We start from the raw sequence: 27,979 nt of genomic DNA on the forward strand, positions 1-27,979 counted from the left end.
CTGCAGGGTAGCTTGTGCATGCCGTAGAAAATCCATGAAGAGATCCGCTTCAAGTTTTAGACAAAGTTTTTATCTCACAGAATTCTTCTTCGTGCTGCTTAGTTGACAGCTTCATTCCCGGTGCCCTTCTTAATCCCGGTCCTGTTTCCAGCACAGAAGAAAACTTGGTAACCTTCTCGGGTGGGGAGGGAGGGAAGAGGGGAAGCAGCTCTGGATATTTTGCATTATTCACAAGTAGTTCTCATTACAGAAAAGGCTGCTGACCCCTGTCCTACCAAGATGCATCTTCTACGGACCTGTGCTTAACTGCCTCGTGTCTTCTTACCATATCAAGTTGACCTATTGCTGTCTGGCCTAGTCTTAGTTCAACATGAGCCGCAGCTTATTTTAGGTCAGCAAAACCCAGCTGCTGGACAGGAATCCAGAACTTATGAACAGGAGTCACTGCGTCTGCATGAAGCATTGCAGCGTTGCCTGGTAAACAGATGGTACCGTACACGCACAGATCACAGGATAGTTGCTGCTGCACATTTTTATGGCTCAAGAAACAAACTGCCGTGTAGCTTGAAAAGCTGGTTTTTGTGATACGGGGAGAGATATACGTCTGTAAGAAATGGCTCGTCTTTCCATCATTCCCAGCGTGGTGCAGTGGTTAAGAGTGGTGGACTCTAATCTGGAGAACCAGAGGGGTTAGCTTTCCCACTCCTCCTCCACAGGTGACCTTGGGCTAGTCACCGTTCTCTCAGAAGAATCAGGCCCATAGCTACAGTGGGGCTATTGTGGGCTCCACCCCCGTCCTTAAAGGGCCAGCCCCACAAGATTTCCTTCTGAAAATGGTAAGGGATTTCATTGCTTTAGGCAGGGGAAGGGTGGAGGGTGTTTTTGCTTCATTTATGTCCAGGGTGCCTGTTGTGCGGGGTGTTTGTGCTGCATTTAATATAATTTCCGCATATTGCTACCGCTGGGGCGGGTACCATCAGAGGGAACGGGACGTTTTTAGGGGACGGCAGGGCAGTGGTGATAGGCACTGCTGTGGTTGTCCAGCTATTTGCCATTGAGAACACCATCTTGGTCTTAAAATCTGGAACTGAATAGGGGAGCACCGGAAATGTTTTTATGATGTCTATTTAATTGTCTGTTCTATAATTTTAATATTTTACACTGTTTTATTGTTATCACTCGGCATTATGCCCCGTTAGCCGCCCTGAGCCTTCGGGGAGGGCGGGATATTAATCCAAATAAATAAATAATTTATTAGTAGTATCATTGTATTTATTATTACTTAAAAGTACAGTGGTTTAGAGACAGATAGAAAAATGGCAGCCCCATGAGAATTTTTTTTGCCCCACAAGCCACAAAATCCTAGCTACGAGCCTGCTCAGTCCTCTTTCAGCACCACCAAACCTCACAAGGTGCCTGTTGTAGGCGGGGGTCATTTTGTAGAAAAAATGGTGCAAGAGCTCTTTAGTATAACTCATGAGTGTAACTTATTTGCATATGCCACACCCCCTGACATCACCGGAAGTGTGTCAGAAGGCAACACCCATCGCTCAGGCTCCACTGGACTCTTTTGGATTGCTAGCTATTGGGGGGGGGGGGGTGGGCAGGTCTGTCCTCGACGAAGCTTGTACCTGAATAAACCTTGGTCTTAAAGGTGCCACCGGACTGTTTTGGAGCGGGCGCCGCGGGGGGGGGGGGGCTCTGCAGTTTACCTGGCTGCTTCTTGCTCTGACTGAGGGCTGCTGGGAGCAGGGGGTGGGGTTTGTTGCATGTGCCCGCCCCTGGGCTCTTTACTGCCAGAGCTCCACTCCTGTGCGCTCCTGCAGGAAGTGACCCCTGGTTGTAGGGAATGTGATTTGTAAGAGGCTTTGAGATTCCTTAGGGAAGCGGGGTATAAAAACCTACTCTTCTTTTGCCTCTAGAAAGCCAGCCAAGCTTTATTTATCAAATTCTAAGTCTCCGCCCCTGTGTCTGTGCATCTGAGATGCTAGAGGATCTGCTGGCAGTTCTGGGGGCCCCATAAGGACTAAAAGAACGCACTTCCTCCAACAAGCCTTGTCTTTAAATCCCCCCCTCAGCCACAGAGCTGAGTTATCCTGAAAGCGCCTCCCCGTCAGTCAATGGGGTCTCCTGCCTGGAGGGAGGGAGCTCCCACATCCTCATGAGATACGGCCTTCCCAAGGGCTTCTCTCGAGTCCACTGACACCCTACCCACAGTCCAAACAACTCAGGGGAACGTACAGATAAAAGGAAGTCTTTCTCCACCCAAAGAGTGATTCACACATGGGATTCACTGCCACAGGAGGTGGTGGCGGCTACAAGCATGGACGGCTTCAAGAGGGCATATGGAACAGAGGTCCATCTGTGGCTATTAGCCACAAGGTATAGACAGGAACTCTCGGTCTGGGGCAAGGGATGTTCTGTATTCTTGGTGCTTGGGTGGGGCAACAGTGGGAGGGCTTCTGGATTTCTGGCCCTGCTGGTGGACCTCCTGATGGCCCCTGGTGTTTTTGGCCACTGTGTGATACAGAGTGTTGGACTGGATGGGCCTTTGGCCTGATCCAACATTGGCTTCTCTTATGCTTTTATGTTCTTACATGGGCTAACCCCATTTTATCCCCGTGATAATCCTACAGGGTAAATTAAGCCAAAATACTTACAAGGCCCAAGGTCAACCAGTGAGCCTCACTGCTCAGGGCCAAGCTACATGAGACGTCAACAAGCTGGGTCTGGGTTCACCAGCTCTGACTGGCTTTCCCCACAGCACCTGTGGGGAACATCATGTTTTAACACCTGTGGGGCCTAGGGATGCCAGCCTCCAGGGGGGACCTGGGGATCCCCTGGAATTACAGCTCACCTCCAGAGATCAGTTCCCCTGGAGAAAGTGGATGCTTTGGCGGGTGGGCTCTGTGGCACCGTTCCCCACTGAGGTCCCCGTCCTCCCCAGGCTCCACCCCCAAATCTCCAGGTGTTTCCCAACACAGAGCTGGCAACCCTGTGGCTTGTGTTACTCAAGGCGTTCCGCAGGAACTGAGCGTTGCCGAGGTGGTGGAAGTCCTGATTCCTGGCCTTGGGTTGCCAGCCTCCAGGCGAGACCTGGGGACCCCCCGGAATTACAGCTCATCTCCAGACGACAGAGATCAGTTCCCCTGGAGAAAGGGGGTGCTTTGGAGGGTGGGCTCTGAGGAATGGTACCCCGCTGAGGTCCCTGTCTTCCTCAGGCTCCACCCCCGAATTTCCAGGAGCTTCCCAACCTGCAGCCACCTATCATCCCTCGCCAGTGGGCTGGCTACCCTAGCGGGGCATCGATTTGGCATGAGGTCACAGCGTGGAGGGAAATGAAGACTCCTGCTTCCCCCGCATTAATTTCCAAAATGGCCCTGGTGAGGAGTTATGTGCATACCCATGAAATGTTCTGGGGAACCAGGGCGTGACCGATGAAAAAACATCTTGTGTAATTTGGCCCTGAGGTTGGTATTTGAACAGGGGGTTTGGCGGGGCTTGTCAGGCTGCTGGGGCAGATTCTCTCGGGCCAAGTTTCAGGGGTGTGTGCGTGCAACGGTGTCACAATATGTGGGTCAAACTCTGGTCTCCACGGCAGAAGAAGCCATTCACCACTGCTATGTACCATTGCTGCTCACGATCCTGGATTTTATTTATTTATTTTTATTCAGCCCACTCCCACCTCCTGCCTTTCTCCCCAGGGGCAACCCAAAGCGGCTGACATCATTTTCGTCTCCTCCGTTTTATCCTTGCAGCAACCCTGGGAGGCAGGTCAGGCTGAGCGGGTGGGACCAGCCCAAGGTCACCCAGCAAACTCCCGCGGCAGAAGGGGGGAGATTTGAACCCGGGCTTACCGTTTTAAAAGCAAAGCTGACCATTCTGTTCCAAGGGACGCAGCTGTCACAACATTCTCAAGACTGAACTTGCCACTGTACCTGAGCTTGCAATTCGGCCTTTTGGGAAGACCATTCCTCTTGCAAAGCCTGGATTTCTTTCGCTTTCTCCTTTTGGAAGCTGGCGAGAGCCTCCTCGTCTTCTCTTTTCAGTGCCCTTCCAGAGTCTGACCCAGAAGCGGCAGCATTCATTTCACTGAGAGACAGAGAAAGTACAAATATATTTTGATCGAACCTTTATCAGAAATATCAAACATGTTTACGAAGGTCATAGGGACAGTTAACAATAGCGCCCCCCCCCCCCGGGTACCTTCGTTTCTCTTCATTCCTGGTGCTTGACGGCGCCGCTGACTGCTCTCTGCTTTTTGTTCTGCTTTTATACTGCCTGGAAACATTTTTCGGCTGCACAGATGCATCTTGGGACTAAAGACAAAGATAACGCTAAGGGCCGACCACGGTTTAGACAAATCTTTACGGTGACTTGTAGCAAACTGGATCGGGTTCCGTTAGGAGGATTAGATATGGCCTGAGTTCCCAGTCCAATGCGCTTGTCAGTTTCTCATGTCTCACACAATTTGACAAATCAAAATAAATACAGCCCGCTTTGAATGAAATAACTCTGTGCCCATCCGTTCGTCCGTTCATTCAGTTTATGCTTGCATGCACAGCCTATTCAAAGTAATTATACCAATTTAGCTAACACACACAGGTTTATTTAAGCTGTATGAAACAATGATATTATGATTTAAGAACCTGAACCCCACCCCTTAGATCAGCAAATGTGGTGTATTCCAAAGCTGCCATGGAATGCATGATGTATGTGAAACATCTCATTGACTTGTAATGTTAAGCTTCGTCCTGGGCTAGGATCCAAATACATCCAATTGTGTTACTGGCCCAGGAAGCACCTAACCAATCACCTTCAAGCAAGCTCCCCGGGCGGGAACATCCGTGATTGGTCCTTATGCGAACAACCTTATTGGTTGGTATTTGTACAGTGGGTGTGGCTACATTTTATTTATTTATTTATTTACTTATAAGTTCAATTTATACCCCGCCCTCCCCGCTACGCGGGCTCAAGGCGGCTTACAAAGAGGCATAAGCCAATATCAGCCGGGAATGTTTAAAAGCAGGACAGCTGCAATGTGAACGCTGTTCTGGCTATCCGATGTTGATCTGTGTTCGAGTTGTGTTCGAGTGGAAGAATAAAGTTGTGTCCTTGCTGAATCACTCGCCGACTGCTTTGTTAAGCAGTAAAGAAATAGGAATTAGAGTTGCCAATTCCCAGGTGGTACCTGGAGTTCTCCTGGAATTACACCTGATCCTCCAGACTGCAGAGATCAGTTTCCCTGGAGGGAGATGGCTCTCCAGGTTACATCCCCAAATCTCCAGGAATTCCCAGCCAGGACTGACTTGACAACCCTAATAGGAATCCAGATAAATATTCACATGAAATGATTTGACGAATGTGAGAGAATTTTCTCAGTTAAGGTGCAGTCTCCACAGCGGAATGATGAGTACAATAGTTCTACCTTTCTCTTATACTATGCCTCTAAGATAGATCCAGGTTGGTCACCGTGTTGGTCTGAAGCAGCAGAACGACGTTTGAATCCAGTGGCATCTTTAAGACCAACAAAGTTTTATTCAAGGTATTTGTTGGTCTTAAAGCTGCCACTGGACTCCAACTTTACTAGAAGAGGGAAGAGATTGCATTTATACCCCACCCTCCACTACCCAAAGGAGTCTCAGAGTGGTTTACAATCTCCTTTCCCTTCCCCTCCCCACAACAGACACCCTGTGAGGTGGGTGGGGCTGAGAGAGCTCTTTCGAGGACTGCTTATGAGAGAACAGCACTGAAAGAACTTGTGACTGCCCAAGGTCATCCAGCAGGCACATGTGGAGGAGTGCGGAATCAGATCCGGTTCTCCCAGATTAGAGTCCATTGCTCCTAATCACTACACCAAATTGGCTCTACTACTATGCCTCTAAGTTAGTTACAGCCAATTCTTTTCTACAGGATTCAGGCAATGCTTTCTTCTTCCTGGTTCTCTCAGAGTTTAATGATCAAGGAGCCTGTGATAGGATTGTTCTGTACCAGATAAAAAGTTGCTCACACATAGGGTGCGTTCAGACGGGGGATTTACAACGGTTAGGGTGCCGGTTCCAACCGGTGTACTTACGGGCGTTCACACGGCGAACATCTGCCTCCCGTCCCTAACCGTTGTAAATCCCTTTAAACCGTTGCACTCTGCCACTAGGTCCCAAGTGGTGGTAAACAGAGTGCAACAGTTGTAATCGGTGCACCCCGGCATCTGATCGCTTTCCTCCGTTACAGAGACACTTCCGTCGGAAGCCTGAGGCTTCCGGCTTTCCCCCGCCATTTTTTTTTTAAAGGAAGCGATATGCGCTCGGGCGAAGCTTCGCCCTGAGCGTTTGTTTTTTTTAAAAAAAAGCCTTACTTTAACTTCCCGGAGGAGTCCGGGACTACAGGGAGGCCAGGTTGGGCTTTAAACTTTAAAGGTAAGTGCTTACCTTTAAAGTTTAAATGTAATGGGGGGGTTGAGCATGCGCAAAAATCGCCATTCTCTGAATGGCTGCCTATGCGCATGCTCAACCTGTCCTTTAAAAAAAAAAAAGCCAACGCCCGCAGCGTCTGAGCGGGCGTCCAACGGAGGGCTCCGCAAGATGGAGGGTAAGTCTGATTGCGTTTATGCCGGCAGAAAGGCACCCATAAAGTCTGAAGGCACCCATAAAGTCTTTCTCAGTACCCTGGACAGATTTCCCTCAGTCCTCGGAGATAAAAATCCTGCAGGTGGAACACATGCCCCCCCCTCCCCCGTGAAAATCTGTGACTTGAACATTTGACCCCCCCCCCTCGGCTCTTCCCTTCTGGGGACAGAACCTAATCCAGCTGCTTTCCATGCCTGTCCCACACGAGGCCTTTGCTCAAGAGAACTGTGCAGAGGTTACATGGGGGTGGAATCAGTGCTTCAAGGGTGGGAGCGGAATTCTAATGCTTTGCATCCTCATGTGTCTCTTACCCACCACTGTACACACATAAATTGGGACAGAGCCTATGCACGGCAGCTGCATGGAAACCCTACGGGGGGTTGCCATAAATCAGCTGTGACTTGACGGCCCTCCCCACCACCTGCAGCACGGGGAAATGAATGAAGCCATGACCAAATGCAGCACAGTGAAGAAAGAGAAAGATACCTAGAGGAACAGGGCAGGTCTCCCCTTTGCTGTTTGCAGCCCCCAAATCCACTCAGTACACCACAAAGAAAAACACTGAAGTGTTCAGTTCTTTTTGCTTTTCCAAGCTAGCCTGGGAGGCTGCTCATGGTTTTTAATCTCGGAGTGCAGGTCTGGAGCGCATTAATGTTAATGCACCCCCTGGGGAAGGGGGGGGGCTGCTCTTTCATCTCAGCCCCAATAACAAAGTGAGCTGAAGTTACAACGAATAACTTGGAACCAAAACGTTGGCCGGGATCCGTATTTCCCCAGTTAACAGAAAAAGACACATCCCCCACTCACGCACCCGCCCTCCTTCATGAATCAATCATTAATGAAGAAATTAAGTCAACCACTGGGACTCCTGTTGTGCTTATTAGGTTATAAAACTACCAGGGAAAGAATGACTGAGTCAGCACCCTGCGAATGTCAAGGGGTAAGCTCAGATTCAGTGGGAACACAGTGAGTGAGTCACACAGAAGATGGGGGCGGTCCGTGGTTCCTCCCCCCTGCCCCCAACATCAGCTTCCTGGATGTCGGATGTCCAGTCCACCCACTTTTGCCTCAGGTATATTCGTTTCTTCGGCTTTAGTACTGAGTCAAAACCCCACAAACATTTGTTTGCCCAGCGGGAACAGGGGGATAGAAAGGAAATGTCATGTCAGGGCGTTTTCGGTGGCAGCTCCTTACCGGTGGAGTGAGCTCCCGGGAGAGATCAGGGCCCTGCGGGACCTCTTACAGGTCCGCAGGGCCTGTAAGACGGAGCTCTTCTGCCAGGCTTTCAAATAGGAGCCGCCACCATAGTTACCATCAATCCAGAATATCGGACTGGCCCACTCTGAGCCTCACCGGCAAATATCTGGACAGTGGGACTGATCTTAAGTCCTGAAGACGTAAGGAATGCAGACACAAGCCATTCATCTTAAGGTTACTTTCAGGGGTCATTTCGTAGAAAAAGAGGTGCAGGAGCTCATTAGCATAACTGATTAGCATAATTTATTTGCATATGCCACACCCCCTGACATGACCGGAAGTGTGTCGGAAGGCTCCACTGGACTGTTCTGGATTGCTAGCTAGTGTGTGGGGGGGAACGTGCAGATCTGTCCTCGCAGAGCAGGGAGAGCTTGTACCTGAATAAAACTTGGTCTTAAAGGTGCCACTGGACTGTTTCGGACTGGGGGGCCGGGGGGAGCTCTGCAACTTGCCTGGCTGCTTCTTGCTCTGACTGAGGGCTGCTGGGAGCAGGGGGTGGGGCTTGTTGCATGTGCCCGCCCCCTGGGCTCTTTACTGCCGGAGCGCCGCTCCTGTGCGCTCCTGCAGGAAATGACACCTGATTACTTTGATGTAGCGAGCACTTTATTGAGGGTTGCGAAATTTTTAAACCGTCCCGGCGGGGGAGTGTCCTGCTGGTCCGGGAGTTGTCTGAGTATGGGCGCGCGCGCGCGCCGCCAGAGCATCACCGGAAGTGACGTCATACGCTGGGCGGGGCCACGCCATTTGAGGGGAAAACTCTTTATTTTCCCCTCAAATGGCGTGGCCCCGCCCAGCGTATGACGTCACTTCCGGTGATGCTCTGGCGGCGCGCGCGCGCGCCCATACTCAGACAACTCCCGGACCAGCAGGACACTCCCCCGCCGGTACGTTTTAAAAATTTGGCAACCCTAGTATAAATATAAATAAATAAATAAATGTACACCGGGGGTGGGCTAAAGTGGGCCAACAGAGGACCACTGGCCAATTGCCAGTAGATGAACAGTCATCTGCTGGCTCTGGGATTAGGGCAAAGAATGGAGGATGGGTTGGGCTGTATCTGGACAGCACTGGATGTTGCGCTATCACTGCACAACAGCTGTCATGTGCAACTGGATCATCCCATGTCGACAAGCCAATCTGGTTGCAAATGAGCGTTACAGTGGATGACTGTGTGGTATCTTTGGGTCGGGTCCTGCTAGGCTCTCCCAAGGGAGGGAGGGAGAAAGAACTGGCTGGCAGCTCCACTGGGTGGCTTCAGGGCTTGGCTGGCCGGTGCCTCCTCCTGGGGCAGCTGGCTGCAGGGGCAGTGGGGTCTCCCCAGCACAGAGCCGAGGTAGCTTCCCCAGACGCCCTGTGCCTGACCCCGCCTAGACTGGTCAGCAAAACAGAAACTGGAGAAGGGTCATTCTACCACCACCACCCCATTCTGCCACCTTCTTCCCACTGAGATCACAGTGGGCCTCTGTAGCTAAGGAATTGTGAGGCAGACTACAGAACTGTACAGTGGCACGCCGCTTCTCCTCCTCTCAAGAACTTCATTTCTCTCTTGAGAGTTCCGGCACCTCTTTTTCCAGAAAAGAAGCCCTGCCTTTACACATTTATCCCCTATTCCCTCTCAAGAGGGAGATGAAGTTTTCAATCTGTATACTGAACACATTTTAAAATGTTTAAAAGTTCATGAGTTGTCAGTATACGCATTGAAAACTTCATTTCTTGCTTGAGAGTTCCAGCGCCTCTTATTCCCAAAAAAGCTCCGCCTTTACATATTTATACCCTATTTTGTATTTTGAGCTGCGGTGGCTCAAGTGGTTAAGACGCTGAACTGCAGGCTGTGGAAGGTCGGTAGTTCAGCAGTTCGAGACCCGGGTGCCGCATGACGGAGTGAGCTCCCGTCTCTAGTTCCAGCTCCTGCCAACCTAGCAGTTCGAAAGCAAGAAATTGCAAGTAGATAAATAGGGACCACTTCGGTGGGAAGGTAACAGCGTTCCGTGCGCCTTGGTGTTTAGTCATGCCGGCCACATGACCACGGAAACGTCTTCAGACAGCGCTGGCTCTTCGGCTTTGAAACGGAGATGAGCACCGTAACCCTAGAGTTGGACTCGACTGGCTTTCGAGCAAGGGAAACCTTTACCTTTTGTTGCTTTGCTGTCCTCTCCCCCCTTAATTAAATCAAAACAACTGTTGACTTTATAACCTTAGCTTGCTATTTAAGTTTTGTCTTTGCATATCTTAAAACATCTTCGTCATGTTACACGTTAATCTGCCTCTATCTATAAGTTTGAACTTCTATTCCAAAGTATTTGAAAAAGTGTGCATGCACACGAAAGCTCAAACCTTGAAGAAACCTTTGTTGCTCTTAGAGGTGCCATTGGACTCTAAATTTGTTGTAATATGATATAAGAGACATCTGCCTGCGACCCTGGAGAGCCACTGCTCACCTGAGTAGACAGTATCGTCTTTGATAAATCAGCAGTTTGATACGATGCAAGGCAACTTCATATAATAAAGGAACTTTTATAATTCAGCTGCAAAAATTACAATATTTGCATGATACATGTGGCATTCTTTGGACACAGGCAAAGTTGAATGGGGGAAAAGCAACATATTTCATTTGCTTTTTGGTGGAGTAAAATTGGAAAAAAAAGTGTGGTTTAAATGTGATCTTTTTTTCCAATTAAGCAAGGTAATCTGTGCAGCACATGCATGCTTTTTACAGTTTACAGGAAGATTTTGGCATGTGGCGCTCACAATACTGCTGCTGCTTTATTTCCTAAATGTGCTTATGGGCCAGAGTAAATGTAGGCCTCTGTCTAATGGATTCCTCTCATTTTATGGGACAAGCACAGCAACCCCAGAATGAGCTCACAAATCATTGGAACTCTTCCACTTTCTAGCACAAATGGGCCTCTTTATTGCTGCAAATGACTGGGTGACATCTTCCAATCCCAAAAGAAGCACTCAAGCATATGCCGAAATGCCATAAAAGTCAGGTCCTAAAGGCAACATTTAGACAACCTGATCTCCCCCCCCCCCTCTCTCTCTCTCTCTCTCTCTCTCTCTCTCTCCTTTTCCTACATGCAAAAGGTTTATGTGCCTTGAAGGAAATACTTAGGCAGTAAATCAATGGCAAACAGATGTGGGGTAGGGGGAGATTTTCCCTTTCCCTAACCTTGCAAGAATAAGAAATCCACAAAGGTCTGGCATAGATTGCTACAGCTTCCAACTAGGATTGCCAGACACACCCACACCCAGTGGAGGCAAGGGTCCCCCACTGCCAGCCCCCCCCCCCCCCCCCCCCGACCCAGCTGGACAACAGGGGGCAAACTTATCCCGAAAAAGAGGGAGATCCATCCAAAAGAGGGGCGACACTCTGGTATGTGGGCAAAAACTCTGTGCCAGAAGCCAAAATCACCATAGAGTTTTTGCCCAAATACCAGAGCGTCGCCCCGACATCCCAGAACTGATGATGTCACTTCTGGGTCATGTGGGCAGTGGTGTAGAAATGTTCCTGTACATCAGATGGGCCTCCGTGTTGTTTCTGGTAAATCCCCCCTCCCCCGCCCATTGCAAGGAGGGGCTTGGCAACCCTCCTTCCAACCCAGGAGTCCCTAACCTGGTTAAAACACAGGGACACTTGTGTTATTTTGAGAAGACCAAGTGGGCGCTGTTAGATCGCGCTAACAAAGGACTCGTAGAGTGATTCAGCAAGTGATTCAGCTTTATTTGAAGTAACGAACAAGCACTAACTCAGTAAGAAACCAGAACAGAAAACAGTGGGAGCTTATGCTCCTTTTAAACATAACCGGGCTAATGTAGCCACGCCTATTTACAAATAACAACCAATGAGATTGCTAGAATAAAGACCAATGGGAGTCTTTCCCTCCTAGGGAATGGTACCGTTCTGATTGGTCGCTGTTACGAAGCGACCAATAGGAAGTTCGCTCAGAGGAGCCCTGGTCTGGCTCGAAGCTTAACACGGGAGTCCTATGAGGTGATTCATGTAATCATTTCAATACATTACAATTCCTCCCCCCTAAGTTAAGCCATCATCCCAATTGTTTTATTATTTACAAACATGCAATCAACCTTTGTACATCAGTTATTCCAACAGTATTTACACTCATAGTCCTTCAGATAAGTCGGCATTTGCCGCGAACGCTGGGACCTGCGGAGCGGTGCAGGCTCCATGGGCAGACAAGGTTGTGGGTCAGAGTGGGGTTCACTACAGCCTGGATCAGGCACAAACTCGACTGGGGTTTCAGCCCCGCACACAGGGTTCTGCCCTGACTCGGGGACAGTACCGGGCCTTTCGGTACTCACCGCCTGCTCTGGGGGAGTCCACTCGACATCAGGGGATTCAGCCGTCGGAGAGTCAGCGCTGTCCCTAGCCCAACGTCTCCTTAACTGATCTATGTGGCGCCGCCATATTCGACCGTCAGCTAACTGCACCACATACATTCGAGTACCCACAGAGTCGGATATAACCCCAGGAAGCCACAAGTGCCCGTTTGCATAATTTCGTGCGAAAACCTTGTCCCCTTTTTCAAACATGCGCACCTTCGGTTGCGCAGTGGTACGCTCGGACTGATCTTCTGTGAGGTCTGGGTGCATTCGGTTCAAACGGGTCGTGAGTCTCCGCCCCATTAACAATTCGGCCGGACTACGGCCTGTAGCACTACAGGGGGTGGTGTGCTGCAGCAAAAGAAAGGAGCCCAGCCTCTGGCTCCAGTCCCCTTCGTCCATTTTACCCAGGGCCTCTTTGGCCGTCCTGACCATCCGTTCGGCTTGGCCATTAGATGCCGGATGGAAAGGGGCCGAAGTCATTTGGCGTATGCCATTACTCGTGAGGAAGAGCCTAAATTCCTCAGACACAAATTGAGGCCCGTTGTCACTGACGATGACGTCAGGCAACCCGTGGGTGGCAAAAAGTCGGCGGAGCGCATGGATCACAGCAAGTGATGTGGTCGATTTCATATGCACGACCTCCAGCCATTTGGACATAGCGTCCACCACAATTAGGAACATTTGCCCTTGGAGAGGGCCAGCAAAATCTATATGCAATCTGGCCCAGGGTTTACCAGATGACTCCCAGCCTTGGGGTGTAGCTTGTGGGGGATCGGGTCTGACTTGCTGGCATTTGGGACACCCTCGTACCCATTCTTCGATCTCTTTGTCCAGCCCCGGCCACCAGACATACCCTCTGGCCAACGCTTTGGTGTGTACCATACCGGGGTGACCCTCGTGCAGCGACTCTAACACTCTCGTCCTGAGTTTGTCAGGAACCACCACCCTGTTCCCCCATAATACACAGCCCTTAGAAATGGATAGTTCATTTTGACGGCTTTTGTAAGGGCCGAACTCCGGTTCAACGCTTCCAACCGGCCACCCCCTCCAAACCCAGTTTAATACTCGGGACAGCACGCTATCCTTGGCCGTGTGTGCTGCAATGTCCCTGGATGATACCGGGGGTCGAGGAAGCTCCTCAATTGCCAAGACCTCACAGGCGGGGGCAGGGTCTGCGCCAATGTCCGGCACCGGGCACCGGCTGAGGGCATCCGCATGCCCAATCGCTTTCCCAGGCCGGTGCTCTAAGTCAAAATCATAAGCCTGCAAAAATATCGCCCATCTAAGCATGCGTGGGGACATGATGTTTGGCAATTGCTTATCGGGCGCAAAAATCCCCAGTAGCGGCTTGTGGTCAGTGACCAGCAAAAATCGTCTGCCAAAAATAAAATCATGGAACTTTTTGACAGCCGCTACCAACGCCAGACCCTCCTTGTCTATCTGGGCATAGTTCCGCTCTGCCGCAGATAGTGATCTAGAATAAAAAGCGATAGGCGCTTCGCTCCCATCAGGCATCAGATGGCTTAAAACTGCGCCTACTCCAAACGGTGAAGCGTCAGCAGCTAACACCAGGAGCTTGTGTTCATCATAATGCGTGAGTACGGCATTAGATGTCAGCAGCTCCTTGACTCCCACAAAAGCCTTTTCCTCGGCCTGCCCCCACTTCCATTTTGCCTCCTTGTGCAAAAGCGCGTGCAAAGGGGCCGCCACTGATGCCTTATGCGGTAAAAACGCATGATAAAAATTCAGGAGTCCTAAAAAGGATTGGAGCTCCTTCTTACTCACCGGCCTGGGGGCGTTTTGGATTGCAGATACCTTCTCATCCGTGGGGTGGACTCCCTCTGCGTCAATGCGAAACCCCAGGAAGTCCACACTTTCCACCCCGAGCGTGCATTTTGAGCGCTTAACTCTGAGGCCGGCATTTTGAAAACGCCTGAGGACCTCTTTAACCCGGTCCAGTAGTTCCTGTTCAGACCCGCCCGCAATCAGCACGTCGTCAAAATAGGGCACTGTGCCAGGTACCCCCCTTAGTAGACGTTCCATGAGGCCCTGAAAAATCCCAGGTGCTACGTTGACCCCGAATTGCAGCCTGTTCACTTTAAAAGCCCCTTGGTGGGTTACAATTGTTTGGGCCTCGGCAGCCTCCGGGGTGACAGGCAACTGCTGGTATGCCTGGGCCAGGTCAAATTTGGCGAAAATCTTGCCACCCCCCAGGGAAGCCAAAATGTGGCTTATTACCGGGACCGGGTACGAATGTTGCTGCAGCGCCTTGTTAATCGTACATTTGTAATCGGCGCATAGTCGTATGGACCCATCTGATTTGACAGGGGTTACGATCGGGGTCTCCCATTTGCTGTATGGTACTGGCTCTAAAACCCCTTGCTCAACTAGTTTGTCAATCTCTTTTTCCACCTTATGTTTGAGAGACACAGGTACTTTCCGATACTTCAACCTAATAGGTTTGACTGACGGATCTAAGTCAAACGCAACCGGGGGGCCCTTGTACCTTCCCAACCCTTCGGCAAATACATCAGGGAACAGGTCGTACAGCATGCCCCATTTATTTTCAGACATCCTGTTAATCCCAGAAATACCGATGCCCAATGGCTCAAACCAATCTAACCCTAGCAGGTTAACCCGGTCTCCCTCTGCAATCAGGAATGACAGTTTAACACATTTCCCCTTATACTCAACAGTAACAGAGTCCCGTCCGGCCAAGGGAATTCGGTTGCCCTGGAAGTCGGACACTCTGGTTCCCGCAGGCTGGAGCCGCCGCCGGCTTCGGTTCGGGAACAACTGGCGCCAGGACGCGGCAGAAATCACCGTCACGGACGATCCTGAGTCCACCTCCATTGTACAGGGTCGGCCGTCGAGGAGTGGAGTCACGGTGATCTTGCCCTGGCTGCTGGTGCGATTTACGGCCGATGCGCTCGACAAGGTCGCCGTCAACTGGCAGCTTGCTTCCGATGCTGAGGAACGGGTCTTGCCTTGGGTGCTGACTGGAGTGCCCCTCTGCGCTGACCGGTTGTTAGTTGAGGGATCCTTCTTCGCTGATCTGCAGACTCTGGCCAGATGACCACGCCGCCCACACGCTCTGCAGTCGACATCACGAGCCCAACAGGAGCCGCGCTGGTGCTTCCCGCCACAACCGGAGCAAGGCTTGACGTTGGTAGTCTTCGCTGGGGTCCGCTTGCCTCGAACCGCGTTGACGTCATCATCCGCGTCTTCGCCCTCGCTGTCTCGTTGAGCGTGTATACTGGGCTCTGCCACCCGCTGGCGGACCTCCTTCGTGGACTTCTCCGCTGCTTCCGCGGCCACGGCCTCTTCGTAGGCCACTGCCCAGGTCAGGGTGGTGCGGGCGAACAGCCTCTGTTGCAGCCTTTCATCTTTGAGACCGCAGACGAGACGGTCTCTGAGGGCTTCCTCCACGTTGTGGAAATTACATGGCCGTGCGGCTTTGCGAAGGGCCGCCACGAAATCTGCGATGGTCTCGCCTCCGGCCTGGTTCCGCTTGTAAAAAGCGTGCCGGCAGGCGATCTCCGACGGTTGTGGAGAATAGTGAGCCTTAAGCTTCTCCGTGATGTCAGCGTAGGTGACAGTCTTTATATCAGTTGGGGCCACCAACGACCTGGCTATGTCGAAGGTCCCCTTCCCGCAGGAACTCAGGAGGCATGCTCGTTTCTTCGCCTCATCGGTGATGTCGTGGGTCTCCAGATGGAACTCGAACCTGGACAGGTAGGAGTCCCAGTCTTCTGAGGAGGGTTCGAAGCACTCGAACTTCTGGCTTCCAGCCATCGGGGGAGACTTGGGCACCGGAGCTGGTGGCGCCTCCGCCGGATCGGCTGCTGTGCTCTGCTCGCTTTCTTCCGAGTCCGAAGTGTGGATGTCCGCAGGGCTGCCTACCTGCTCTAACATCCCACCTTCGTCGCCAATTGTTAGATCGCGCTAACAAAGGACTCGTAGAGTGATTCAGCAAGTGATTCAGCTTTATTTGAAGTAACGAACAAGCACTAACTCAGTAAGAAACCAGAACAGAAAACAGTGGGAGCTTATGCTCCTTTTAAACATAACCGGGCTAATGTAGCCACGCCTATTTACAAATAACAACCAATGAGATTGCTCGAATAAAGACCAATGGGAGTCTTTCCCTCCTAGGGAATGGTATCGTTCTGATTGGTCGCTGTTACGAAGCGACCAATAGGAAGTTCGCTCAGAGGAGCCCTGGTCTGGCTCGAAGCTTAACATGGGAGTCCTATGAGGTGATTCATGTAATCATTTCAATACATTACAGGCGCCACCACAACATGGTTGCCACAGAGGGTGCAGCCAGTTCACAAAACGGAAGACAGGTGAGTTGTGGTCCATGACAAAATACTGGGAGTTTACAAGCGGCACATCCTATTTCTGAATGGGTGCCCCCTGCAGACACTAATGTGATGGCTCCTGGACTCTTCTGAAGCACCACCTGCTCCAGTGAGATGGAAGAATGCTTGGATGGGCTCTTTGGTTTGGGGAAAGGAGGAAGGGGGGTGACCGGAGCCATGGACCCCAGGGGGACCCATCCAGCCCATCAAGCCAAGGGCAGCCCATCGGTCCTTTGTTTTCTGTCAGTTGCTTGGGCAACCCCACCCACAGAGTCCCAAGCTGGCAGCAAAAGCAGGGGCTTTCATCCAGCTCCACGCACAGCTTTGCTTCTTTCCCGCGCCCCGTCCAGCTGCATAGGAATGGAGGGCGGGGGGAGGGTCACGGGGGGAGGGCAGGGGTTGGACTCCAGCAGGCAGGCTCGGTGAGGGCAATGGCACAGACACACACCGCGGCACAAAAAATTAAGGATTTTTTTGTGGGGCCTGGGCTGGGCCCCAGACCCCCCCCCCATCTCTTGCTCCAGCAGGGTCATACTCTGGATTCTGTCCAAATTATACAGATGGAAACCAGTCATGAGTATGAGAGACCAAAGGAAACTGGAAGAATTGTGCTAAAGAAATTATAAAGTGTACTCTATGTGAAAAAAAATTACAAGTGACAATAACAATAAAGCAAATCGTCATAGACGATGCAATCCTATCTTCATACTCCTTTAGTTGTTAACGAAAGTTTCCGTAATTGTGTTCCGTTTCGTTGTAGACACTTCTTCTGAGCAGTGTGTGTTCTTTTCTTAACAATATTTCCTCATCTGTCTCTTAAGACAGCATTTTCTTCATGAGGAATTTCAAACTACCATCAAGGTATTTGCTCAATACATCTCTCCCGGGCAGACGATAAAGGCTATGCAAGCAATAAAGTATAAAGCTTTAATTATATCATTTCCATCCGTTCTTTGTAGCCTGCTCTTGGTGTTAGGCCAGCCCCGAATGTGCATTATGTGGCCGGGGGAAGTTATTTTTAGTCTGACTTCGTGCCCGAGTTAGAGCGGCATTAGTGACAGCACACCGCTTCATCTGCCAGGCAGAAACTAATGCCTGCTCCATTTTGGTGTTCTCAGCTGGGGATCCCACCGTCAGCGAAATGCAGCTTTCCCCATATGGTCGGTGGTGGCCTCCCAGTCGTGAATATTCTCGCCCACCTAAAAACCACCCTCCAGGGAATTTCCTATTGCTCGTGCTATTCCCCGCCCCAAGGTCACAGCTCCACTTTTTCTGGCTTTCTGTGGACAGAGACGCCAAGAATGCAAACTTTGCTTCTCCCAAGACCTTCTTCAATAACGGGTTTTATACACTTGCTCGCAGGATTTGTTTTGTAGAAAAAGCCCAGCCGGAACTCATTAGCATGATAGGCCACACCCAACAGCAGAAACACATTAGCATATTAGGCCACACCCCTGACAGCATGGCTCATTAGTATATTAGGCCACACCCCCATGCCTGCCCTTGGTTTGTCCGGGCGCCTCGTGGCTGTGGGGAACCCGGGCAAGCCGGCCCTTGGACAGGCCAGGGAAGGCACGGGGAGGGATTTAAATGCCTCCCAGATCCTTCCAGCCCCTCCCGGCCCACTCACCTCAGAGTCACCGGGGGGGGTCCCCTCTCCAGGCCTTCCCTCTGTAGCCAGGCACGCAGGGGTTTTGGCTGTAGTGGGTGTGGCCAACTCTGAAACCAGCCGGAACTCCGTTCCTGTGCGTTCCTGCCCAAAAATAGCCCTGCTTGTTCACAATTAGTGACCGCAATGACCCACTGGCTCTGATGCCAAGGAGAGTAAACAAACTGAGCTAAGATGGGATGGAACCGAGGTCTGACTCAGTATATAAATCCCTCTGTCATCATAGAATCATAGAGTTGGAAGGGACCTCCAGGGTCATCTAGTCCAACTCCCTGCACAAGGCAGGAAATTCACAAATACCTCCCCCTCCATACAGGCAGTGACCACTGTTCCATGCCCAGAAGATGACAAAAAACCCTCCAGGATTGCTTCCTGACCCCAATGTGGCGATCAGCATTTCCCTGGGCGTGCAAAAGAGGGCCACAAGAACTAAGCACAGGGGTCACCCCTCCTGCCCACTGACAGAACAGACCACCAGGTCTCAGCCTTGGCTGCCGTGTTCTCAGGGGTTACTCCTGAGTCAGAGAAGGCAACCAGATGCAAGTCCCTGTTTCCAGGGATGCTGTTTGACATTTGACCTTGGGTGGTGACGGTGATTAACAAGATGCTGCGGCCAGGATGCTGATGGGCCTCCCTAGATGGGAGCACATCCAGCCTGTGCTGAAAGCACTGCACTGGCTGCCAATAGCATACCGGATTCGCTTCAAAGTGCTGGTTCTTACCTTTAAAGCCCTATATGGCCAGGGTCTGACATACCTGAGGGACCGCCTTTCCCCACATGTACCCCAAAGAGCACTTCGGTCCGGGACTCAACATCGTCTTGCGATCCCAGGCCCTAGGGAGGCCAGGCTTGCTGTAACTAGGGCCAGGTCCTTCTCAGTGGCAGCTCCTACCCGGTGGAACAAGCTCCCGGAGGAGATCAGGGCCCTGCGGGACCTCTTACAGTTCCGCAGGGCCTGCAAGACAGAGCTCTTCCACCAGGCCTTTGATTAGGAGCCGCCACTACCACTATCCCCACCACCAATTGTATTGGTAACAACGGGGTAAGGGGACAGCCCTATGAAGATCAAATTACGGCATCGCTGTGGATCGGTTTCGCTGGATGGGAACGAATAACACCTACGGGACATTATCGTCCTCTAGTGAAGGACTAACAGTGTTATGTAACATCTTGGTGATACCATCTTATTTAATTGATAGACTGAAATTACTGTATATTTTATTGGTTTACGTGACTGTCTTATCCTGTTTTTATGTGCTGGCACATGGTGCCCTGTTGTGAGCCGCCCTGAGCCCGCTTGCGGGGAGGGCGGGGTAGAAGTGTAATAAATAAATAAATAAAGATCCACGTTGGGGTCAGGAAACAATTTTTCTCCAGGCCACTTTGGCTGGAGATCCTGGAGGTTTTTTGTCATCTTCTGGGTGTGGAACAGGGGTCACCAGGGGTGTGGAGGGGGAGGTATTTATGAATTTCCTGCATTGTGCAGGGGGTTGGACTAGATGACCCTGGAGGTCCCTTCCCACTCTGTGATTCTGTGATCCATAACATCTATCTCTGGTCACTGTCAAAGTTAAATGGCAAAAAGAAGAAATGTCTTTTACTCACATTTGTTGCAATCAATTCCTGTTCAATATCTATATCACTATTATATGACACAAGATAAAAAGCTCCTTTTCACACCACCTTCCATCAGGGTTCAATTAATACAGGGAGGGAACACACACCCTTCCGCCTCTGTCCCCACCCCCACCCTTCATGCATGCATACACAGCTCGGCTTCCTCTGTGCAACTGAGGATGCTGCATTTTCCAGGACTAGGTACACACACAGACATTGGTTCAGTCAATGCAGGGAGGGAAGGGGAAGGACCAGGGGCACAATTCCCCCTCCCCCCCAGCTGGAAGTCCATGAGGAAAGGGCTAAAGTCACCCTTTTGGTGTAGCCAGTTTGGTCCAGTGGTTAAGTGCACGGACTCTAATCTGGGAGAACCGGGTTTAATTCCCCACTCCTCCACTTGCACCTGGCTGGATGACCTTGGGCAAGCCGTAGTTCTGATAAGAGCTGTCCTTGAAAAAGAGCAGTTTCTGTCAAGAACTCTCTCAGCCCCACCGACCTCACAGGGGTCTGTTGTGGGGAGGGGAAGGGAAAGGAGATCGTAAGCCGCTCTGAGACTCCCTTGGGTAGTGAAGGGCGGGGTATAAATCCAATCTCCTCCTCCTCCTCTTCTTCTTCTTCTGGGGGAACCTTCTTATTCCTTCCCTCAGGATGATGTAATTTCCCATAAAACTACAGAAGAGTAGGGACTCAGTGGTATATGGCGGGACTTTCTGCTTTCACACAGAATGATGAAAGAACCCAATAGGATGGCATTATCTCTTAGGGAACACTTTAATCTTTCGGGAGGCATCATGCAACATTCTGCTGCAGGGTTTTGAAACCACTGCCTTAACTCGCTTAAAAACTGTATCATAGATAGACGAATTGGGTCCCACTGAGACAGTAAAGCAGAACAGGGGATGAAGAAACCCTGTGCAGTGCACGTGTACTTCTGTTCTGTCCTGGATGAATAAAGAACAAGGATTTTATTATGGCCATTTTTTTTTTTGAAACCCCCAAAGGGGTATTTTTATTATTTTTCATAGACTATTTAACTACAATGAAAAATATAGGAAGGGGGGACTACATCTAAGGATAAAGGAAAGATACCCACACTAACTAAAAACCCAAGAGTAGGAGATCCTTTCCATGTTAATATAAATGTTAGTAAAACAAGTGTTAGTGATACAATATACTTGTGAGGTTCGTGTTTAACGTATCTTCTACATTAGTAAGTTAATCTTTGTAAGAGTACTTCTTGAGCATCTTCTTTACTTCAAAGAGCAATTTACAAAGTCCTTCTGCCCTACTTCGGTTTTCTATCCCTAAAATCATATACAATTTTCATTGCTCCCGCTCCCGCTTCCCCCACAGAGTCCTCGTCCGTTCCCGAAGTAACAGAGTCACTTGACTTGGATTCTTCATCTTTACGTTCTTCTTCCGGCCCGAGCTGACGTCTCAAAAATTCCTTAGCTTTAAAGACGGAGTCAATCTTCTCTCTTTTGCCGTTGACTTTAAAAATTACACATTCAGGAATCACCCACCTGTACTGAATTCCATTAGTTTGGAGAAATGAGATCAGTTCCTTGTAACCTTTCCTCTTTTGATGGATTTCAAATGGAATATCCTTTAAAGTCCCAATGTTCCCAATTTTCAGTGGGTTTGCCGAAATTGCCTTTAATACCGCATCTCTGGTCTGCCTTCTTGCAAATCTCACCACAATCTCTCCAGGCAGGTCATTTCTCCTAATATAATTGGAGTATGCCCTATAAGCAGCCTCCATGTCTTTTACTATTTCATCCGCTGAAATACCTGTTGCTGGAGCGATGATCTCTCCCAGAGTCCCTCATCCGGTCTTGGGCTCTGACTGCCTGGTTTCGGTTTTAACTTTCCTCAGGAAGCCGCCATATTTCACTTTGTTTACACTTCCAAACTGCTATGTCAGGACCCGAAAGACTCGTCGCTCCACTATTGGTACTCAAGTAAGTTTCTCAGAAAAGAATTCGCTGTTTGCTTCCCCCTTCGCTACGTTAGTCCATTCACGTGCTTAGAAGGCGTCCCTCCTTACGCACCACTTTTCCCACGGAGGGGGGTTACTCCGTTTTAGTAAAATAATCTGTTTATGTCGAACTCACGTTCATTGTTGGTCATAACTTGACCCCGCTCTCTTCATATGCTATTTCGCTCGATCTCCTGCGCTTGTCCCAGTTAGATTGGCTTGTACCCTAGGGTCACCCAGCCGGCTGGACCTTCAGGGCGGAGGGAAGCCTCTATTCTCCGGCATCTAGCCGTCGAAGAGGCTAACCCTCAAAAGCCCCCTGGCACCCCTTCAAGCCGAGGGTGTGCTAGTCACCTCCTCAGACATCGAGGAGAGTGACCACCATCACCGATCCACCCACTGGAAACTCCTTTATGGCCATAAATTTAGATGTGCAGGAGGGGGAGGGGGTGAACGTGGCTGGTCTTTCTCTAAGATCTTGCCCATAATTAGGTTAACCCAAGAACAGAGAGGGTTTCAACCATCTGGAATCCTGACATGAGACGTTCAGATGAGCTGACTGAGGAAATGCTATTTTAAATGCTCGTGTTGACTGGGTCCATTTAGAGAAGACTGTAAAATGGGAATGTTTAAATGAAGACCCAAGTCAGAAACAGCAGCGCTGGCCTTTGAGAGGCTGGCAGCACATGCACTTTACCTCCTGCTGCCTCTCACAGGGTTTCCTGGCGAGATAGTTAAAAAATTCTGCATATTTGGCGATGTCTCGCTTTTGTCTGATGAAATCCTCTAGCCTTAAAACCTAAGTCAGCAACAGAAAAACAATACTTTTTTTGGGGGGGGGGGGAATCTACACATCATGGAGAACATAACGCTGATGGACATCATCCTAAATGTCCCCGGGCTATTAGATAACACAGTGATTCACCTGTTCTTCTGGGCAAAGCAGCCAGGTAACAGGATGTGTGTGGGCAGAATTACACAGTGCAAGAACACCGAGATCATTTTTCAAATGTAGCCATTGGACATTAGGGCTGTTTGCTCCCCCTGCCCAAGCTGTTTTCACCCACGCTTTGAAAAAGCAGCCACACCGGCTGCATTCACAAAAAGGGGGGGGGGGGGGAAGAGAGACATTTCAAAATGCTCATGAAACGAAATGTATAGTTTCAGCCGGAAATCATGAACCTCCACACTCAGAAGCAGACAAGCTCTGAATCCCAGAGCCGGGAGGCAACTTCAGGGGAAGGCCTCGGCCTCTATGCCCTGTTGTTGGCCATCCACCAACAGTGGGAGGGCCTCTAGTGTCCTGGCCCCACTGCTGGACCTCCTGATGGCACCTGGTATTTTTGGCCACTGTGTGAAAGAGTAGGACTGGTTGGCCACTGTGTGAGACAGGATGCTGGGCTAGATGGACCACTGGGCTGATCCAGCAGGGCTCTTCTGATGTTTTCTTTCTTTCTTTCTTTCTTTCTTTCTTTCTTTCTTTCCTTCCTTCCTTCCTTCCTTCCTTCCTTCCTTCCTTCCTTCCTTCCTTCCTTCCTCCCTCCCTCCCTCCCTCCCTCCCTCCCTCTCTCTCTCTCTCTCTCTCTCTCTCATCTATCTATCTACTTAAAATGGCTTACATTGTTTCTCCTTTCCTCCATTTTATCCTCACAACAATCATAAGAACACAAGAGAAGCCATGTTGGATCAGGCCAGCAGCCCATCCACTCCAACACTCTGTATCATACAGTGGCCAAAACCCAGGTCCCATCAGGAGGTCTGCCAGTGGGGCCAGAACTCCAGAAGTCCTCCCACTGTTGCCCCCAAGTATCACCCTGTCCCAGACAGAGTGTTCCATCTATACCTTGTATATAGATTCTGCCCCCCAGGCCATTCCTGGATGAGGGGGAGAACTCTACACTGGTACAATACCTTACCCAAGAACCCAGAAAGGTAGGCCCTCTGGATTTCAGAGCACTATAGCCACCAGGAATCTCTAAACTTACTCCCTCACCAACCTGAGATTAGAGATCCCCAGAATCTCAGTTGGCATGTGGGTTTTACACATTAGCAACTCAATCTAGAGCTGTACAGTTAATCTTACCAAGGTAGCATAATTTGGCGAGCAGCAGGCTACAGGAAAAGGCTTGGAGTCCAGTTACCACAATCCAGACAAGTTAGAAAACCAAGATAAGTTTATTCAGCACAGACTTAGCAATTAGACTATCAGGATTCAAAGTAACAAACCTAGGCAAGTTTTGCCTTAACTAAACAGTAAGAAAGCATATTTACCAACTTCAGGGTAGCCATCCAAGAGTCAGTATTGTCCATTGGGATAGTCCAGGTACCCCCAAGGGGGTTTAAGGAAGAACATCCCTTCCTTGCCTTCATGTGCTCTAAGGCACAAGGGGATCCTTTGTTCTCCCACAGACCACATGGCAAGACAGCATTTCAAGTGTCCATCCAAGACCAAACAGGAACAGAGAGAGAGCAAGGAAGAATCTGAGCTCTCCTCCAAGGGTCAGACAATTAAGAACCCCAATCTAATCATGACTAGCTGTGGCCATCAGCCAATCAGAGTAGGAAGGGGGTGTCCAACTTTTGGGTTGTCATAGCAATGGGTGGGGGATAGGCTAGGTCTGGGGAACACCCTCTGCAGTCAAATGTTCCTCAAACTCCAACTTCTCCATGATCTACGTGCAGTTTCTGGCATGCTGGCCTAGCTTCCAGCATGGAGGTGTGAAGGCATGTTTTTATGGCATGGCAATAGAGCTTCTCTGACCAAATGGTCAGCCATCTGGCTTCAACAGGAAGCAACACAGCAGGGTCTCAGCAATAGGCATTCCAGGGGAGACATGAAACCTATAGAAATCAATATTTCTATACACCTTGTGATTAATAGCCACTCATGGACCTCTGCTCCTGTAAGGTAGGTTAAGTGGAGAAGGTGTGACTGTCCCATGGTCACCCAGCAAGCTTCCATGGCATGGGGTGGAGGATTCGAACCTAGGTCTCCCAGTCCTATTTCAACACACGCACACACAGTACTGACTTTAAAATAATGTTTTGGTGGACAGGATCCATCCCTCCCCGGCCATACCTTTCTTGAATGCATCAGCAATTTGCATTTGGTGGATGAAAACAGATGCATGATCTTCAACTTGTCTGTTTGAACCTAGTGAGCTTATAGCCCAGGCAAGATCTAAACCAGGAAGCACAACTTCTTGGCATATCAACAAGAGCTTGCGTGGCATAAGGGCGATGGCTTTTTCGACAGGGGATCTACCATTTCAGATTAACCGCACTGTTCCCCACCACCACCTTTGCTACACTCATCTGTATAATATGGAGCCAGTTCGGTGTGAGAGCCAGTTTGGTGTAGTGGTTAAGTGCGGGGACTCTAATCTGGGAGAACCGGATTTGATTCCCCACTCCTCCACTTGCACCTGCTGGATGATCTTGGGCAGGGCTATTCTTGAAAAAGAGCAGTTTCTGTCTGAGCTTTCTCAGCCCCACCTACCTCACAGGGGGTCTGTTATGGGGAGGGGAAGGGAAAGGAGTTTGTAAGCCGCTCTGAGACACCTTTGGGTAGTGAAGGGCGGGGTATAAATCCAATCTCTTCTTCTTCTTCTATAATGCAAACACGCACAGTCCTGTGTAATATGCAATAGCTGCTACATAGGAACAATCTGTTTTCTTCACTTCCCAGAGGACTGTGTGTTAGTCATGCCATTTTATGGAATTTGCAACGTTGGCTCTGAATAGCCGGTGAATATTAACTAGATGTGATGCTACAGAAGATGCATCACTCTGGTGATCGGCAGAGCCTCATGTGCTCAGATCCATTATCCATTTGGCAACCAGCACAGAACCACACGGAACAGAGGAAGGGCTCAAGAAGGTCACATGGTGGCATGGGAGGAGCTCTCTTCCGGTCACTCTCTCTGCTTCCGGCAGCCTCCTTGAGAGCTACTTGACAAGGGGCAGGGGTACTCTGACCATCTTTAGCCAAGGATGATTAAACAGCCGACTGATTTACAGAATCACTGGGGGGCGGGGGAGAAAGCTAGTTGGGGGTGCTTAATTCTGCATTTTTCTTGTAAAGTGAATGCGGGGAACAGAAAGAATTGGAGGGTTCATCCATGGAGAATTGGCAGGAGAAAGACGGGATGGTTAATTCTTTCCTTGCCCACTGATTCTGCAGTGCAAATGAGTCTGTGGGCTGCATTCCCCCCTCCCTCAAGGATCCACAACCAGAAGCTGGGTTAGGAGAAAAAACAGCCAGTTCAGGAGGACATTTGAAAGGCAGAACGAGCGACACAGAGGCCATGGGGGTGAAGCACTGGACACAAGACTGAACCAGACCCTTGGTCCATTAAGGTCAGCACTGTCTTCTCAGACCAGCAGTGGCTCTCCGGGGTCTCAGGCACAGGTCTTCCCTATCATCTCCTACCTGATCCTTTTAGCTGGAGATGCCAGGGATTGAACTTGGGACCTTCTGCACGCCAAGCAGAGGCTCTTCCACTGAGTCATGGCCCCTGGCCAATGAAAGCTCCTCACTCTCACCCATTTAGATCTTGGCAAAGGAGTGTATGGCAGCTATTGGGGGGAGGGGGGGAGGAAAACTCTGAGGCAACTGCCCACCAGACAAAAGACTATCTCCAACCCCCTACTCTGGCATCTCTCCTATAGATTTTTTACACTTGAGTTGCTCACAATCAAATAAGAGGGGGGACACAAGCTTCGATTAAAGGCTTGGTAGTGTGTAAGCCAGGGGTGTCGAACTCATTTGTTATGAGGGCTGGATCTGATATAAATGAGACCTTGTTGGGCCGGGCCATGTGTGCCATAAAATGTAATGCCAGGAAGCGGAGATACAAACTTTATAAAGGACACAAACACAAAGATGGGGGTTTTTTTAACTTAAAATAAAAAACATGCTTAAAACATTAGCTCTGTAAGCTGCAAAGCTACTTTTGATTTATTGACATTCACCACACAAATCTCATGCTCAGAGTTCTGAGTCTAGGACCCAGGTGAAAACATGAAATGGCTGCAAGAGAGTCTGGCGAAGCAAGCTATGAAGCAGCAGCAGCAGAACTGGAAGCAGGAGACGGCCAGTTCCACTGTGGGCCTGATGGAAGCCCTCCGGGGGCCTCATCCGGCCCCCGGGACATATGTTTGACATCCCAGTGTAAGCTGTGTGCTCCCAAAAGGTCTCTTATTTGGGAACCTGCTAGACCAAGGTTATAATTATTTGTGAGGTAAGTAGAAATCAATTTTTCATAGATATTTGTCTAAGACAAGACACAGATGGAGATGAACAGGCAATGTGTGGAAATGTTTCAGGATATAAAGTGAACTGTTTCTCAACTTCACCCCCAAAGTCTATAAACTTTTCCCAAAGAGAGTAATCATTTAGAACAAATAAAACAAATGCTCCCTCACCCAGAGAGTAATTAACATGTTGAATTCACTGCTGCAGGAAGGGGTGACAGCTACAAGCATGGACAGCTTCAAGAGGGGACTGGACAAACATATGGAGCAGAGGTCCATGAGTGGATGTTAGTCATGAGGTAAAGATGAAGCACTTCGTCTGTGGTAGTGATGTTCTGTATTCTTGGTGCTTGGGGGGCAACAGTGGGAGGGCTTCTGGAGGTCTGGTCCAGCTGGTGGACCTCCTGATGGAACCTGGGTTTTGGCCACTGTGTGACACAGAGTGTTGGACTGGATGAGACATTGGCCTGATCCAACATGGCCTCTCTTATGTTCTTATGTTAAGAACATAGAACATAAGAGAAGCCAATGTTGGATCAGGCCAATGGCTCATCCAGTCCAACACTTGGTCTTCTCTCTTGAAGCCGTCCATGCTTGTAGCCGCCGCCACCTCCAGTGGCAGTGAATTCCATGTGTGTTTTTTTAAACCATTTATTTTCAAATTTTTACAATACAAGTTATATCATACACAGTACATATCAGTTTTCGGAGTTTCTCTAAACGTTTGATTCAAACCATTTATCTAATTTTTTCCATCTTTTTTTAAACAAGTCTTCATCTTTTGCCAACATTATCATATTTAATTTGTCCATCTCTCTTATTTCCATAATTCTAGTAATTAACTCATCTCTGCTCGGTATACATTCC

The 27,979-nt window shown here is 49.8% G+C and overlaps 1 protein-coding gene across 1 annotated transcript in view; it reads right to left on the reverse strand.

Moving 5' to 3' along the window:
* Positions 1 to 27,979, reverse strand: part of FAM184B (family with sequence similarity 184 member B) — a 98,322-nt gene that overhangs the window by 38,796 nt on the left and 31,547 nt on the right. The window contains exons 7-8 of the mRNA XM_015426267.1: positions 4,207 to 4,319; positions 3,939 to 4,092 (exon numbers count right to left, since the gene is read on the reverse strand). Of these exons, the coding sequence (XP_015281753.1) occupies positions 3,939 to 4,092; positions 4,207 to 4,319 (267 nt within the window). The remainder of the gene's footprint in view (positions 1 to 3,938; positions 4,093 to 4,206; positions 4,320 to 27,979) is intronic.

This window comes from Gekko japonicus, unplaced genomic scaffold (genome assembly GCF_001447785.1).
Source record: "Gekko japonicus isolate JY-2015 unplaced genomic scaffold, Gekko_japonicus_V1.1 scaffold451, whole genome shotgun sequence".
Classification (NCBI taxonomy): domain Eukaryota; kingdom Metazoa; phylum Chordata; class Lepidosauria; order Squamata; family Gekkonidae; genus Gekko; species Gekko japonicus.